The sequence below is a fragment of the Dendrobates tinctorius genome, unplaced genomic scaffold, assembly GCF_039654945.1.
Source record: "Dendrobates tinctorius isolate UK_male_01 unplaced genomic scaffold, ASM3965494v1 ptg000117l, whole genome shotgun sequence".
NCBI lineage: Eukaryota > Metazoa > Chordata > Amphibia > Anura > Dendrobatidae > Dendrobates > Dendrobates tinctorius.
This window is the reverse complement of record NW_027361785.1, coordinates 8,822,056-8,839,082: the sequence shown is the minus strand read 5'-3', so window position 1 is coordinate 8,839,082 and position 17,027 is coordinate 8,822,056. Positions and strand designations below refer to the sequence as shown.

Genomic DNA, 17,027 nt, shown 5'->3' with positions numbered 1-17,027 from the left:
AATTGTAAATTATTTTTTGCCTTGAAGCCTAACTCGTCAGGGAGCTCCGCGCAGCAGGTTAAAATTGTCATCTCTTTGCTGCGTGGCGATCCCCAGGATTGGGCATTTTCTTTGAAACCAGATGATCCTATTCTGACTAATGTGAACGCATTTTTTCAAGCCTTGGGGTTGTTGTATGACGAACCTAATGCTATTGATCAGGCTGAAAAGACCCTGTTGGCATTGAGCCAGGGTCGAGATTCTGCAGAATTGTACTGTCAAAAATTCTGAAAGTGGGCGGTCCTTACTACCTGGAATGATAATGCCTTGGCAGCTCTCTTTCGGAAGGGTTCATCAGAAGCCGTAAAAGATACTATGGTGGGATTTCCTGTTCCCTCTGGTCTTGACGATTCTATGTCATTTTTTTCCACCTCTCCTCAGTCGCATGATGTTCCTGACTATTTGGCGGATTTTTATGATGTATTTAGTGAGAATGAGTCTGCGTCTTTGCCTCCTCATAGGAGTTATGACTGTGCAATTGAACTGAGCCCGGGGTGTAAATTTCCCAAGGGTCGGCACTTCAATTTATCTGTACCCGAGCACGAGGCTATGCGATCCTATATTAAGGAGTCGTTGGAGAAGGGTCATATTAGACCATCCTCTTCACCCTTAGGTGCTGGTTTTTTTTTCGTGGCCAAAAAGGATGGTTCATTAAGGCCTTGTATTGATTATCGTGCCCTCAACAAAATTACTATTAAATATCAGTATCCGTTACCTCTGATTTCAGATCTATTCTCCAGAGTTAAAGGTGCTTGCTGGTTTACCAAGCTTGACCTCAGAGGGGCGTATAATCTTATCCGCATTAAGCATGGGGATGAATGGAAGACGGCATTTAATACTCCGGAGGGACATTTTGAGTACCTGGTGATGCCTTTTGGGCTCACTAATGCCCCTTCTGTCTTCCAGTGCTTCATGAACAATATCTTCCGAGACTTTGTGGATACATTTTTGATTATCTATCTGGATGATATTTTGATCTTCTCCAAGGATTGGGATTCTCATGTGGAACATGTTCGGACTGTGTTCCGGATCTTGAGGGAGAATTCCCTGTATGTCAAAAGATCGAAATGCCTTTTTGGGGTACAGAGGATTTCTTTTTTGGGATTTATTTTGTCTCCGTCAACTATTGAAATGGACCCGGCCAAGGTACAGGCCATTTATTATTGGGTTCAGCCCACTTCTTTGAAGGCCCTCCAGAAGTTTTTGGGTTTTGCTAATTTTTATCGGAAATTTATAGCAAAATTTTCTAGTATTGCCAAGCCATTGACTGATCTGACTAAGAAGGGTGCTGATGTGTTGAATTGGTCTCCGGAGGCTGTTTCTTCCTTTCTGGAGCTGAAGCGAACATTCACTTCTGCCCTGGTTTTGCGGCAACCTGATGTCTCACTCCCGTTCCAGGTAGAGGTGGACGCTTCTGAGATTGGTGCAGGAGCTGTTTTGTCCCAAAAGGATCCTGTAACATCTAAAATGAATCCCTGTGCTTTCTTTTCCCGAAAGTTCTCTCCATCTGAACGTAACTATGATGTGAGGAATCAGGAACTGTTAGCCATGAAATGGGCATTTGAGGAGTGGAGACATTGGTTGGAGGGAGCTAAACATCAAGTCGTGGTCCTCACTGACCACAAGAATTTCATTTACCTGGAGTCGGCCAAACGCTTGAACCCTAGACAGGCTAGGTGGGCCTTGTTTTTTACACGTTTTGATTTTGTGGTCTCTTTTCTTCCTGGCACTAAGAATGTCAAGGCTGATGCTCTCTCTAGGAGCTTCTTTGCTGATTCTCCTGTGGTGACCAAGCCTGCTACCATCTTAGGCGAAGGGGTAGTTCTTTCTGCCATCTTGCCCGATTTGAGACGTGCTCTGGAAGAGTTCCAGGAGGACAAACCTGAGCGTTGTCCCAGTGGAAAGTTGTATGTTCCTGACCAGTGGAAGAAGAGAATGATGTCTGAAGTTCATTGCTCTGCATTGGCTGGTCATCCAGGTATTTTTGGTACTAGAGATCTGGTGAGTCGGTCTTTTTGGTGGCCCGCCTTGTCTCGTGATGTCAGGAATTTTGTGCAGTCCTGTGGGACTTGCTCCCAGTCTAAACCTTGTTCTCGCTCTAGTGGGTTGTTGTTGCCTTTGCCGGTTCCCAGGAGGCCATGGACCTATATTTCAATGGATTTCATCTCTGATATGCCTGTCTCTCAGAGAATGACTGTTATTTGGGTGATTTGTGATAGGTTCTCTAGACGCCAGCTGGTCGCCATTTTGCCGAGGGCTGGCAAAAGGTTAAAAAACAAACAAAAACCTATTACTTCCCTTGTCACTTTTCCAGGTGCCCCTGCTGCTTCCTTCCGGCTGCTTTTTCCATGGTATAATGCTACTACTCTAGCCTCTTCACTCTAAGTCACAACTTCTGGGTGTGACCAGGCCTTGAACGTCACTACGCACCATGAGGTCACGACCTATGTTGTAACATCACAACGTACATGGCACACAGGAACATTCAAGGCTTTGTCACAACCAAAAGTCCCAGCCTAGAGTGAAGGAACCAGAGATGTGGTGCATGACAGTGTGAAAAAGAGCTGCAAATTACCGGAGAGCAGCGGGGGTTGCCGGAAAGTTGAGCCATGAGGTGAGTTGAGTATTAGGTTTTTTCTTTTTTCTTCAGCTTATGATTATTATGCTCTTAAATCTCAAAAGATCCCAGAAAATAATAAGGGCATTCAATTAGCAGAAAAAAAACTTGCTGCAAATCAGTGGCATACCACCAATGGCGGCCATCTCTATTGTACGCACGTGCGTAGTCATTCTGTCCTAAGCCGGGTCTCTACATTGTGATCATATGTTCACAGCTGAGCAGCCAAGAAGAAAAAAGTTTTCTGCCTGTGTGGGTGTAATAATACGGCCAGGGGTAGACACATCAGCACACTCCGTACTCACTGTGCTCTCTGCTGCTTCTTCCCTGGTGCGTCCCACATTCTTCCTGGAGGCAGAGCCTAGGATAACTTCAAACAATAAAGATTTATTCTCTTCAGGACACAGCACATCCAATACACCTTTAGGACACTTGATACGGTACCAGCAATACATTTTCTTCAGCTTTCCCTAGCTTCTTCTACTTAACCAGAATGGAGCACAAAGTAACAGCGGGACAAGGAGCCCGGTGAAAACGGCACTTCAACCTATCTCCCTGGAACCGACTTCAGTCCAGACATGGAAATAATCATCTACTAGGTCATCCACCCCCTTTTGGTTATCCTGCCCGAGCACTCTCTTGTGGCCCACTCAACTACTTCTTCAGCACCCAGACTTCTTGTTAGGAGTGGCGGAAGGCACTAAATAAAAAATCTAAATAAAGTGCCTTCGCCACTCGGGGTCCACCGTGCGGTAGATGGAGAAACCGCAGCTAGATGAGGACAGAGCACAATGGCGGTAGTGTGCACGGGGTTTAACGTCACCCAGGTGCACAGGGAAAGCTCTGTTAAATCACAGAGCTATGACACCAAACATAAACACAATAACTCTGAGCTTGTTAGTGTCACAGGTGCTCAGAGTAACTAACACGGTATTGCAGTCTCAGGAGTAGCCCCCGAATGGCGGGACTACATCCGTCTAGACTTAACGTAGTTAGTACTGTATCAAGCGTTGCAACCGCAAACGCAATAAGGAAGCTGCTACTGCAGCGCGGCGTGGCTAATGCCGCAAGGTGACACCGCTGGAAAACGCAGGCGCCATGTCAGACGCTAGAAGTGTGCCTGGAGCAATGGCGCGCTGGTGCTGGCGCTGGTACTGGCTTTAACTCAATCCCTCACACATTCGTAGTATCAAAGGAATGGGGTTTCAAATGAGTCATTCATCAGATCATGCATCCATCAACATACACACTGCAGCAAGTATGACTAGACTAGCGCATGGCGGAACAGCCATGAGCGCTTTTTAAAGCAAACGGGACCTTCCAAAGACCTCCAGATCTCTGAGCTGAGCCAATGGAATCTGGAGCAGGACCTGAGCACCTGACTCCTGAGCTCCAATTGGCGATTGTCTCATGAGCATGCTCAGAAGGAACGAAGGACTTAGCCTCCGGAGAGAGTTGCTGTAAAGCAATCTCCTCTGCAATCTCCTTTGCATTAGACAAAGAGCAGGACACTGCAGCATGTGAGGGTCTAGATTCCTGCCTAGTAATGGCCGAAATCTGACTCCTAACACTTCTGCTGACACGTCATCAGTGACTTCTTCACTGACTTCTCTACGTTGCAGAAGATACCATTCTCCACTTCCTTGCTCTGACAATTCTCCCACATCTACTCTGGATGGTTAGGGATTCCACTTCACACTTTGTGTGGCAGCTACACCGCTCAGGAACAGGACACCTGAGCACACCAGGGGTCTACCCCCGACTGACTATAACCAGGAAATCTCTCTAACTAAAGGTACTGTCACACTTAGCGATGCACCAGCGATCCCTACCAGCGATATGATGTGGTCAGGATCGCTGGTACATCGCTAAGTGGTCGCTAGTGAGCTGCCACACAGGCAGATTTCACCAGCGACATCTCTGGGGTCGGGGGTCGCTACTTACCTGTCACACTTGGCGATCCTGATGTCTTCCCGCCCGCGTCTACGCTCGTTGCTCGTCTCTCCACAGGAAGCCCAGCAGGAAGCTGACGTCAAAACCTGTGACGTTATAGCGATATTGCTAGCGATATCGCTTAGTGTGACAGGCCCTTAATTCCTGGCTACCACTCCTAAAATTAACCCCTAAAGTGTACTACAACTAAAGTGTCCTACAACTCTGCCGTATTATGCAGTGTACTCAGTGCCCCCATCTAGTGCCTTTTCCCTAACTGCTGATACTTACCTCCGACCGGCTCCCCCGCTACTCATCGCTGGTTGCGCGAGAACGTCCTGGATCATTTCTCGTCGGGCGCTTCCTGCTGGGCTTCCCGTGGCACCGACGAGCGACGCTTGGACGCGGACGGGAGGACGTCAGGATCGCCACGTCTGACAGGTAAGTAGCAACCCCCGACCGCTCCTTTGTCACTGGTGAGATCTGCCTGTGTGGCAGCTTACTAGCGACCACTTAGCGATGCACCAGCGATCCATATCGTTGTCGGGATCGCTGGTGCATCGCTAAGTGTAACGGTACCTTTAGAGTCTGAAGAGACAAGTGTGCAGAGCTGCCGTTGGGTGAGCTACAGCAAAGGAGATGATGGGACGATGAGGTAGCGTGACTAGGAACTGAGTGAAGAGGCAGAGTGGCCTTTTACCTTAACCCCTTTACCCCCAAGGGTGGTTTGCATGTTAATAACCAGGACAATTTTTACAATTCTGACCACTGTTCCTTTATAAGGTAATAACTCTGGAATGCTTCAATGGATCCTGGTGATTCTGACACAGTTTTCTTGTGACATATTGTACTTCATGTTAGTGGTAAAATTTCTTTAATATTACTTGCGTTTATTTGTGAAAAAAATGGAAATTTGGCGAAAAGTTTCAAAATTTCACAATTTTCCAAATTTGAATTTTGATACCCTTAAATCACAGAGATATGTCCGATAAAATACTTAACAAGTAACACTTCCCAAATGTCTACTTTACATCAGCACAATTTTGGAACCAAATTTTTTTTTTGGTAGGAACTTAAGGGTTAAAAGTTGACCAGCAATTACTCATTTTTACAACACCATGATTTCTATATAATAGAAAATACCCAAAAGTGCCACCACTCTAAAAACTGCACCACTCAAGGTGCTCAAACCCACATTCAAGAAGTTTATTAACCCTTCAGGTGGGTCACAGGAATTTTTGGAATGTTTTAAAAAAATGAACATTTAACTTTTTTCACAAAAAATTAACTTCAGATCCAATTTGTTTTATTTTACCAAGGGTAACAGGAGAAATTGGACCCTAAAAGTTGTAGTATAATTTGTCCTGAGTACGCTAAAACCCCATATGTGAGGGTAAACCGCTGTTTGGGCGCATGGCAGAGCTCAGAAGGGAAGAAGCGCCGTTTGACTTTTCAATGCAAAATTGGCTTGAATAGAGATCGGACACCATGTCATGTCTGGAGAGCCCCTGATGTGCCTAAACAGTGGAAATCCCCCACAAATGACACTATTTTGGACTAGACCCCCTAAAGAACTTTTCTAGATGTTTGGTGAGCACTTTGAAACCCCCAAATGCCTCACAGAAGTTTATAATGTAGAGCAATGGAGGGCAGGAGAGGACGCAATAATATAGGGGACTCATTAGGCCGCCAGATGAACCGTGGCCAGCAAAGGAAGCCCAACATAATAGGATGAAAGAATTGACACCAACCAGCTCATGAATGAATATAGATGCAGAAAATGTATAAACATATGTTTATCACAAAACATATACATTATTATTTCTAAGTAGACTGATTACACCAGGCAACATAACAAGATACAGAACATTTTATAGCATCAGTAATTTCACATGTGCTGTATGACACGTGTATATTCACCAAAAAAAGAAACAGAAAATAATAACACTTATTAAAAAGTGTTTTATTCAAAGGTCACAGCGTTCACACATCTGCACCTCCCCTGATGAAGCTGCGGCCCGGCAGCGATACGCGTGGGGCTTTCCTGAGCCTCCTATCCCTGGATGGTAGGTGATCTCTCTTTGGTATTTTCCTCTGGCAGTCACGGTTAGGTGGTACTTCTCCCACACAAAGTGACTTGTTCCTGCTCTTTTTCCGAACACAGTTTGGACTGATTGTTCACAATGGGTTTCATTTGGTCCGGTCCCCTTGTGGGCTGGTGGCATTTTTTGCACAACAATTTATATTATTCAGGGAGGCGGACAACCCAGTGCTTCAACATTTTATGTTTTTCCATCAGGTTGGTTATTTGTTGCTCATGGGGACACCCTTGATGGCTATATGCTCATTAGGATTAATCAGGGGTACTTGCTTTTACATTTTCTTGAGGTTTTTGACTTATCTTGTATGTATTTCTAGACTAGTAACTCAGCCTTTTCTCATTCCCCTTTATTGGAGTGCATTATATTATAGGTGTTACTCTGCTTAATTTTTATCAGCAGTCAAGTTACCTCTTACTGCTTACCCATTATTATATTCATGTTGATGAACATGTGTGACACTTTGTGGTTGTCCCTAGTGGGATGCGGGCACGGACAGTTTGTTTCTACTTGTTTTTAACTTCATGTGTGTTGTGATGTTAATAAAGGATTATTTCCATTTTGTACTTTCAAGTGTGCACTAGTCATATGTTATGGCCCTTTTTTCTTGCATTGATTGCGTTTTTTTCCATACATGTAGTAGCACATTGCTATTCAAGTGCTTGTATTATCCCATTGTGGTGCACCCAGCGTTTTTTGTCTTTCATGTCAGATGTCTCCTCTGCTAATCTGTGGAACTTGAGGTCCTGGCCTGCCAATACCATCGGCTACCGGCGGCCTGCACGGGCGCAAGGCCCTCGCAACACTAAGGGCCCCGTCACTAGCGAGATCGCTGATTTTGTGACACATCACCGATCTCGCCAGCGAGATCGCTGTGTGACGGGGATCAGCGACCGGCCCCCCTGCCGGTTATCGCTGATCGTGCTCGAGCGGCCTGGGCTATTTTACGATCGCTGGTCTCCCGCTGCCCAGCGCGCATCGCTGCGTGTGGCAGCGAGACCAGCGATCAGCGACGCTGGACTCTTGTTTCTAATGTAAACCTCGGGTATCCAGGAGCCGCGACTCCTGGATACCTGCTGTTTACCTTGGAAACCGGCGTACACGCTGGATTGCAAGGTAAACAGCGGGTATCCAGGAGCCGCGGCTCCTGGATACCCGACGTTTACATTAGAAACCAGCGTCCAGCGTCGCTGGTCCTGATCACTGGGGCTTCAACGATGTCCCAGCGATCCCATCCATGTCGGATCGTTGGTGGGATCGCTGTGACATCGTTATGTGTGACGGGGGCTTAACACTAACCAGCCAGGACCCACAATTGTCTGTAGGATGCCAAAGCGAGTAGGGACAGAATCTCACCCATGACTACCTCGCTTGGGTATCTTACTCCTGCAGTGCCATGGAGGGAGCAGAAACTGAGCTGAAAAGACTCATTCTTCAGAGAATGTAAGAAAGGACTTTGTCATCTGCAAGAAGGTGAAGGAGACTGACATATCCCAGAGCCCATGTCAGCATTACTGCAGCAGCATCAGGAGGGGGAAGATGCTAAAAATGATGAAATGTAATGCTACTTACATTGTAGATTACTTTAAAACGGCTATTAACAGCGTAAATTTAGGACTATGTGGTGTGAAACTGACTCATGTGGTGACCCCTATAAAAAGTAGACATTTGTAGAATTCCACAAATGTTCTAATATATTCATCTGTACATTATTTTTGGTGTTAGCACATGTAATTTCAGAATAATAAAATAGATTTTTTTTGCACTGTCATGCTTACAGTCATGGGTGAAAGAGTGGGCACCCTTAAAATTATTCCAGAGAATGAAGTATTTCTTCCTTGAAATCATGGCAAATATACATGTTTTGTTATACACTTATTTATTTCATTTATGTGTATTAGAACAACACAAAAAAAAAACAGGAAAAAAGGCAAATTGGACATAATTTCACACATATCCCTAAAAATGGTCCGGACTAAATTGTTGGCGCCCTCAACTTAATATTTGGTTGCACACTCTTTGCAATCAATCTCTTCCTATAACCATAAACAAGCTTCTTACACTTCTCAACTGTAATTTTGGAACACTCTTTTGCAAACTGCTCCAGGTCTCTCGTATTTGAAGGACGCCTTTTTCCATGACCTAGGACACAAACTCAGCTTTCTTACACTGGGCACTACATTGCGAACTAAAATCCGTTGGTAATCTTCAGATTTCATGATGCCTTGCACACAGACAAGACACTTAGTGCCAGTGGCAGCAAAACAAACCCAAAACATCTATGAACCTCCACCATATTTGACTATACGTACTTTGTTCTTTTCTTTGTAGGCTTCATTCCATTTTCGATAAACAGTATGATGATGTGCTTTACCAAAAAGCTCTATCTTTGTCTCATCTGTCCACAAGATGCTTTCCGAGGAGGGTTTTGGCTTACTCACGTACATTTTGGCAAACTGCAGTCGTTTTTTTTTTATGTCTCAGTGTCAGCAGTGGGGTCCTCCTGGGTCTCCTGCTATAGCGTTTTATTTCATTCAAATGTCGACGGATAGTTCTCGCTGAAACTGAATGCAGGACAGCTTGAATTTCGTTGGAATTTGATTGGGGCTCCTTATCCACCATCCAGAATTTCCTGTGTTGCAACCTTTCATCAATTTTTCTCTGCCGTCCATGTTCGGGGAGATTAGCTACAGTTCCGTGGGTTGTAAACTTCTTGATTATACTGCACACCGTGGACTAAGGAACATCAAGATCTCTGGAGATGGACTTGTAACCTTGAGATTGTTGACAGTTCTCTTGTCCTCTTTCTGTTCTCCATGCTTAGTTTGGCACACAGAGACACACAATGCAAAGATTGAGTCAACCTCTCACCATTTTATCTGGTTTCAGCTGTGATTTTTGTATTGACTACACCTGTTACTTACCATAAATGAGTTCGAACATCCATCACATGTTTGAAACAATGTTGTTTACCCACAGTTTTGGAAAGGTGCCAACAATTATGTCTGGCCTATTTTGGGGGTTTTGTGTGAAATGAAGTGCAATTTGCCTTTTTTTCTGATTTTTTTTTTGTGTTGTTCCAATACACACAAAGGAAATAAATATGTGTTTAAAAAATGTATAATTGTAATAATTTCCTGAGAGAACAGTTTCAAGGGTGCCAATGATGGTATATGTTGTATAATAATCTTTATATAGCGCTAACATATTCCGCAGCACTTTACAGTTTGCACACATTATCATCGCTGTCCCCGATGGGGCTCACAATCTAAATTCCCTATCAGTAGGTCTTTGGAATGTGGGAGGAAACCAGAGTGCCCGGAGGTAACTCACACAAACATGGGGAGAACATACAAACTCCTTGCAGATGTTGTCCTTGGTGGGATTTGAACCCAGGACCTCAGCGCTGCTGTAACCTAATAAACTTGATGTGTAGTGGTTAGTTTGGCCCCTCTACATTAATTAACTTAGACTTTTAAAAGTTTGTCATTAGAGTGTGACCTACTGTTTAAATCGGGTTTTATATTAAATGTATTTTTTTTACTATTTTAGGTTTTTTTTTCTCATCACTATCTGTATTAAAAAAAAATATAAATATGACAATTTTCACACTGACTACTGAAGCAATTCTAAAAGTATATTACCTGTTCTATCCGGAAATACTTCAGTACATTAGCAGCAATAGACCAATTCAGGTCCTATCTTTTGTACTGAAGCATCTAATGAGCATGTGAAAAATTCATTGGGAAGATAGTGGGAGCTGTGACATCACCTATTGTAATTGGTGGATACGGTGTTTTCAGCAGTGTATAGACGTGTTATCTATCATTGTAAACATGTCTGTAATGATAATGAGACTTATGAAAAGTCTACTAAACAGAAGTGTGAATGAAAAATAGTATGAATCTAAAATATTTTTTAATACAGATTGTAATATGAAAAACATTGCCATTTTTAAACCTGTTTTATACAATAGGTCATTGACTGATGATATACTTCCTTTAGCTTACATGTTGACGAATACCTCATCTTTACAGCTTAAACATCAATCCACAGCCTAATTCAGAAGTATAAACCACTAGAATTATTTAATTAAAGAATACACACATTAAAGTTACTGTAGGTTGGCTTCATTGAGCCCTGACAGGTCCCAGAATATCAGATATTCTGGATTATGGGATGGATGGATGAAGGAATGTGTTCTAAATTAAATTTATAAAGCACGTTTAAAAAAGAATGGCCAAATCAGAACATAGAAATAAAAATGTAAAGACTTGTGCTTCTGACCATATTGCTGTCCTATGTAGAAGATTTGCACCATACTGACTTTCTAGAATCTAGATTATTGTTGGATTAAAGAACTTTAATTAACAATAGAAAATCAGGCTCTGCGCACACTACCTTCACGTTTCATTTTCTATAGAAACCAAGACTACATGTAGACTTACATCTAACTAAATTACGTTCTATCATTTCTAAAAAATATTCCAGTTTAAACAAAGAGAAAAGAGAACAAGAATTGCTAAAAGTAACCAGAGAAAACCAAACCATTGGGGACAGACTCACAAAGTGTGAACCTCAGTATCGAGTTGAAAAGTGGCATGAAGACTGGTCAAAAGCAGAAATGTATATGGACAGCATTGCTAAATACCCAAGGGGATGGTATGCTCTGCAGCATCCGGAAAAGGTAATACTATATTGATGTGATTATATGTATATAGTTCATTAAGAGGTGCACAACTCTTACTGAATAAGGTAAGTTTTAAAAATGGCGTGAGCATCCATGCGCCTCTCCACAATAAATCGGGGATACCTAGACTGGAATTTTTAGAGTACAGCCAATGTCTGATGCATGCTGCCCAAACCACGGACAGCTTGATTCAGACATTACATTTTCCTTATGATATCAATGTATGAGGAAAAAAACTTGAAAACCGCCAGGGACTGAGCCACACTGGAGACTAGTCGGACAGATGGGTCCCTGGCGGCTACTCCCCGCCCGCTACCATGAAATGACAGGCCTCTCCCTATACGCACCTGGCAGCTAGGAAAGAATGTCTTTCTCTGAAATGCAGCAGCTTGCCTAACTGAGACCATGCAGCCACCGTCAGATACATGTTGCCCGTAGATTGGGCAGCATGTATCAGCTGTCAGGTTCACTTTAAGCCTCAGATGGCTCTTTAAAAATAAAAATATTGAGTTTATTTATTTTGCTTGCTTTTATAGCACTTGCACATTCTGCAGCGCTTTACAGACATTATCATGAATCAATTAAAGGTGTATCTAATTTATTCCTTTATATTTGTGTCTATAGACTTCAAAAGGCAAAAAGAAATCGGCCACAAAAAAATCTGTAAAAGATGTTAAAGCCAAAGCAGTTGAAGATGATGATGATAGGGACAGTGGATCAATGGAGGAAATAAATTCTAGGAAAAAGGAAGCTGTGCACAATGACAATACTGGAAATATCAGGGAAACTAAGGTTTCAGAATCAGAAAGTAAGGAACAAGAAAAGGCTGAAGATAAAGATGAGCAAAAAGTAGATGAGGAAAAAGAAGAAACCCAGAAAAGTGAAGGTAACATACAGGGATCAGAAAAGGATGGAGATGTTAAAGGTACCAAGGAAGAGGACAAAAAGGAATTGATGGATGAAAATGAGACAAATTACTATGATGCTGGTAAAGAAGAGGAATCTCTCAAGTCAGAACAGTCTGAAAGCGAACATGAGACAGATAATGAAAAGGAAGAATCAGATGCAGAGAAGGATGCAGAATAGATTATGATTTATCAGTAATCTTCATGTTAATCTTTATTGAATTAGTCTCTACTTCATATATGAAGACATGATTACTAACTATGAAACACGAGCTGTCTTATGTATACTATGACATTTAACAGCATAACTTGCATCATTGAGCTATTCCCACAAGTTTCAAACCAATAGCGTGTAAAGGGAATCTGCAGGTTTTTGCTATAACATCTGCTGTCAGCACGAGGTAGGGATTAAAACACATGGATAAAACAGAGATATATCGCTTATCAAGCTGTGTGCTCTTGTTTACTTACAATAAAAGGTTTTTTATCACTAGCACATTATCATTACTGTGACTAGCTGGTGGGTGGCTGACCATGCCTCCTCCTGTGATAAGCAGCTCACTGTCAATAGATTATATACACAGAATGCTGTGCTGTGGGCAGTTAGCTTTCGTAGCTCTGCTGCATTTTACATCTAAGAACTCTGAGCGTGTTACAACTGCTGCAACCAGTAAACTAAGTCATGCATCTTTGAAATCGGGGTCTCTTTTCGTACATCATGCTGCTCTCAGATGAGGTAGCAAAAACCTGGTGACAGATTCCCTTTAAAGAAGACATGTAAAATCTTAGCACCCTTATGAATTAAATAATGCATTGTGTAAAAGCTTTGTGATTAAGACTAATAGCTACCTAAATGGATTGAAATGAACTTTGCCAAAAAGCCCTGAAACTGTGACTCAAGTCACTACTCACGGACAGACCATGAGGCAGGAGAGTCAGGCGTTCCTGCTAAATACCAAGAGAGTACGTAGATAACCAAGGGAAAAGATGAAGGCATAAGTCAGGTCACAGTCCAGGGTCAATAACAAGAGATAGCGGATCAAAAGCTGAAGGACAAGACAAAGGGATATTCAGAAAATGGTCCAAAGGGTCAGGTAGCAGAAGATCAGAACTCAGAGCAGCAGAATCAGGCTAATACTCACCAAGAAACACAAACTACATCTGGCAGGGATCAGGGGCAGACAGCTCAGTTAAGTAGCTGTGCAATCGCCAGACCACCGAACACCAGGAGAAAGTCCGGCATGTCACAGTAACAGATTGGACAGCAGAGCTGTCAATTAAGGCACAGACAGCCCAGCAAGCCCATCACAGTATTGGGCAGCCAAGCTGTCAATCAAGACACAGATAACTCAGCAAGACAGTTTCCATAGAACAGCCTAGCAATCATTCACTGAACCGAGGAACTGTGACAGAAACAAGCAATACATCTAAAATTATTAAATAAGATATACACCCCACTGTTCCAGGTTCCAGTGCCATGTCCACATTAGTCCCTGTTCCTATTCGGCTGACATTGACCGCACATGATGCAGCCCGTATACCCCACATGACTGAAGCAGCTAATTACTGGCCTTAGCCTTGAACAGCAAATCAGCATTAATGCTTAGTGTGGATTCAGAAATTGTGTGACAGTCAGGTAATCTTAGCTGTCGTACACCAGCTTCATGCTGTCTGCAACGGTACATGAGATGTGATCTCAACCAAGTAAGTAAGAGATAAGATCATTATGGAAATGAAACCATGAGAAACATAGGTGGCTTGCACAGTGTGCCATTACAGTATGGTGACATCATAAGATTGAATGAAAAGAAACACAAGTCCATTACAATTAAAGCTAAGTTCTCCCTGTGTGTAGCAGCGCTTTAATGGCTTCCGCCCTCTAGGGCGTCTGTCTGAATCCATGAAAAATGGGATATAGATGTACCTCTAACAGAGCTGTTCAGTACTATGAGACAAAGGGAGTTCAGATGGACTCTGCTTGTGCTCTTTTGTGGAGGTGTCCATCTCTTTATACAGTACAGCTGGGCTTGTTGCTGTTATGTAAAGCATTTCTGCCGTAATCATACTGCCAAATATAATAGAAAAGGTATAAGAACGGTGCAATTAAACCCACACATTTATTTAGCACTTTAGCCACTACAGTAGCTTGCGTTATAGTTTAACACATATCTGTTTTAAGGGAATATTCCATTAAAATGGGTTGTGTCATGAAGACAAGCCCAGTTTATATGCCTTATTAGGGCATAATAATCATAGAAGTAGTACCCACTTTAGGAAATGCTCTATTAGCTAAAACATAGAGATACTCACATCATAGTAAGGGTTCCCCATTGGGGGCTCACTTCTATCAGCCAAAACATAGAGATTTCAACTTTTGCCATCCCACAACTGTAGCCATTGGAATGGCGGTCATGAGAGATTATCAGCTGGCCATGGCTTCCTATGGCAAAATGAGTTGTATCTCATGATACAGTCCCCTTAATGTGAACATCATACAGCATTCTAATATATTCCTTGCCATTTTAAAGAACTTTGCAGACAGAAAATCCACAATTATCATATCCGATTGACATAGGTCCATGACTTATTACAAGAAAGACTTAATTAAAGGGGTTCTCCACTACTTCAAACAGAGGCTGGACAGACATCTGACTGGGATGATTTAGCGAATCCTGCTTTGAGCAGGGGGTTGGACCAGATGGCCCAGGAGGTCCCTTCCAACTCTACGATTCTATGATTCTTTAAATAAACTGGAGAAGTGGGCAGCAACTAACAGAATGGTTTTTAACAGGGAGAAATGCAAAGTACTACATCTGGGCAATAAAAATGAAAAAAGCATATACAGAATGGGAGGAATAGGGCTAAGTGACAGCACATGTGAAAAAGACTTGGGTATACTAATAGATCACAGACTGAATATGAGTCAACAGTGTGATGCAGCAGCAAAAAAGGCAAATGCAATTCTAGGATGTATTAACAGAAGCATACAGTCTAGATCACGTGAAGTCATTATTTCCCTCTACTCCTCTTTGGTCAGACCTCATCTGGAATATTGTGTCCAGTTTTGGGCACCACATTTTAAAAAAGACATCAACAAACTGGAGCAGATGTGAGTATAGGTGTTTATCTTATTATGGCCAAACATGGGGAATGAGTAGGGGTTGTCCTAGTAGTGGACAACCCCTTTAAAGGCTTCACACCCATGTCAGGGGGACATGTTCCTATTAAAAGACGAGAAGCAGATGTGCTGAAAATGGTAGGGGATTAAAAAAATATTAAAAAGTTGTATAACTGTTGTTATTATTATGCATTTATATAGCGCCATTTATTCCATGGCGCTTTACATGTGAAAAGGGGAAATATAGACAAGTACAATAAACATGTGTAAGACAAGGGACACACAAGTACATAAGAAGAGGAGACCCTGCTCGCGAGGGCTCACAGTCTACAGATTATAAAGCAAATAAGCTTTTGTTACATGAAGATGCAAAGTCCAATTTAGCAGATGCTGCCGATAACATAACCTTAATCAATTGAGTTTGGAATCAAGCAGCTAATGATCTTGGACCTTTGTGGTCTAAAATTACTTATTCATATTTACAAGCCATTACATGGATGAACTATGGTGACATGAAAATGATAATTGTCTACCCTTCAACCTGCATTATTTTCTTCTCTTTTATCTTAATATAATTGTATAGAGCAATAATGCGCATTTCTGAACTGCCTGCATAGACTGATACCAGCAATTACTTTCAGTTTCAGTTGAGCTGTTTATGCCAGTGGTGTATGTACAGTAAGTTACAGGTTACTTTCACCTTGCTAATCGGAATGTGACATCCATCATAAAGTATGTTTAATGGAATAAAATTAGACTGAAGACGCAAAACTAGCTGTTTTGGCACGTCTATAAATCATTTTATTATTCCAGAGAATTTTAGTTTGAGGATTGAGTCATCCACTTGCAAAGTATAACTTTAGGTCACAACAATGGTGTACTTTGGTACTGGCAAATTATTCACTAGCTTTAAAGGCGTACCCTGGCGTTCAGGTGAGAAACTTGAAAACAAGTCTGCAAGGTTAACTAGATGTGTATTTCCTGAAGGAAGTACAGATAGTGCTTTGAAATGGTGCCCGGGCTGCCCCTTTAAGAGAGACTTGCCTGCTGCCCCTGCAAGACTTTCAACTCAGGATCCGTTTTAACTGTGGGTGCCTCTCAGGGGCCAATTTGGCCTCAGGGTCTGATTTGGTGGGTGGGGCCCCTCAGGATCCGATTCGGTGGCCTGGGCTCCTCAGGGCTTGAATTGTTGGCCGGGATCCATCAGGGTCCGATTTTGTGGGTGTGGCCCCTCAGGGTCCGATTTTGTGGGTGTGGCCCCTCAGGGTCCGATTTGGTGGGCGGGGCCACTCTGGGCCCGATTTGGCGGGCGGGGCCACTCTGGGTCCGATTTGGAGGCCAGGGTGGCTCAGCCTCCGATTTGGAGGGCAGGGTGGCTCAGCCTTCGATTTGTAGGCCGGGGTCAATCAGCCTCCGATTTGGAGCCTGGGGTCACTCAGCTTTCGATTTGGCGCGCCGGCCTTTTAAGACTCATTTTGGTGCGTCGGCCCTTTAAGAATCACTTAGGCGCGTCGGCCCTTTAAGAGCTAGTTTGGCGCACTGGGCTTCTAAATCCACTTTGGCGCATATTCTCTCTCAGGGGCATGCGTCATGTGATGAAGCTAGATTTGCATTTGTGCTGTGGGTT

General features: G+C 42.9%; 1 protein-coding gene across 2 annotated transcripts in view; it reads left to right on the top strand.

Annotated features, from left to right (window-relative positions):
* The window catches only part of CFAP97D2 (CFAP97 domain containing 2), a 142,704-nt gene extending 129,599 nt beyond the window's left edge, over positions 1-13,105 (top strand). For both annotated transcript variants that reach the window (XM_073590519.1, XM_073590518.1), the window contains exons 4-5: positions 11,179-11,374; positions 12,002-13,105. In XM_073590519.1, coding sequence (XP_073446620.1) covers positions 11,179-11,374; positions 12,002-12,463 — 658 coding nt within the window. In that variant the 3' untranslated portion in view covers positions 12,464-13,105. The remainder of the gene's footprint in view (positions 1-11,178; positions 11,375-12,001) is intronic.
* Positions 13,106-17,027: the final 3,922 nt, after the last annotated feature.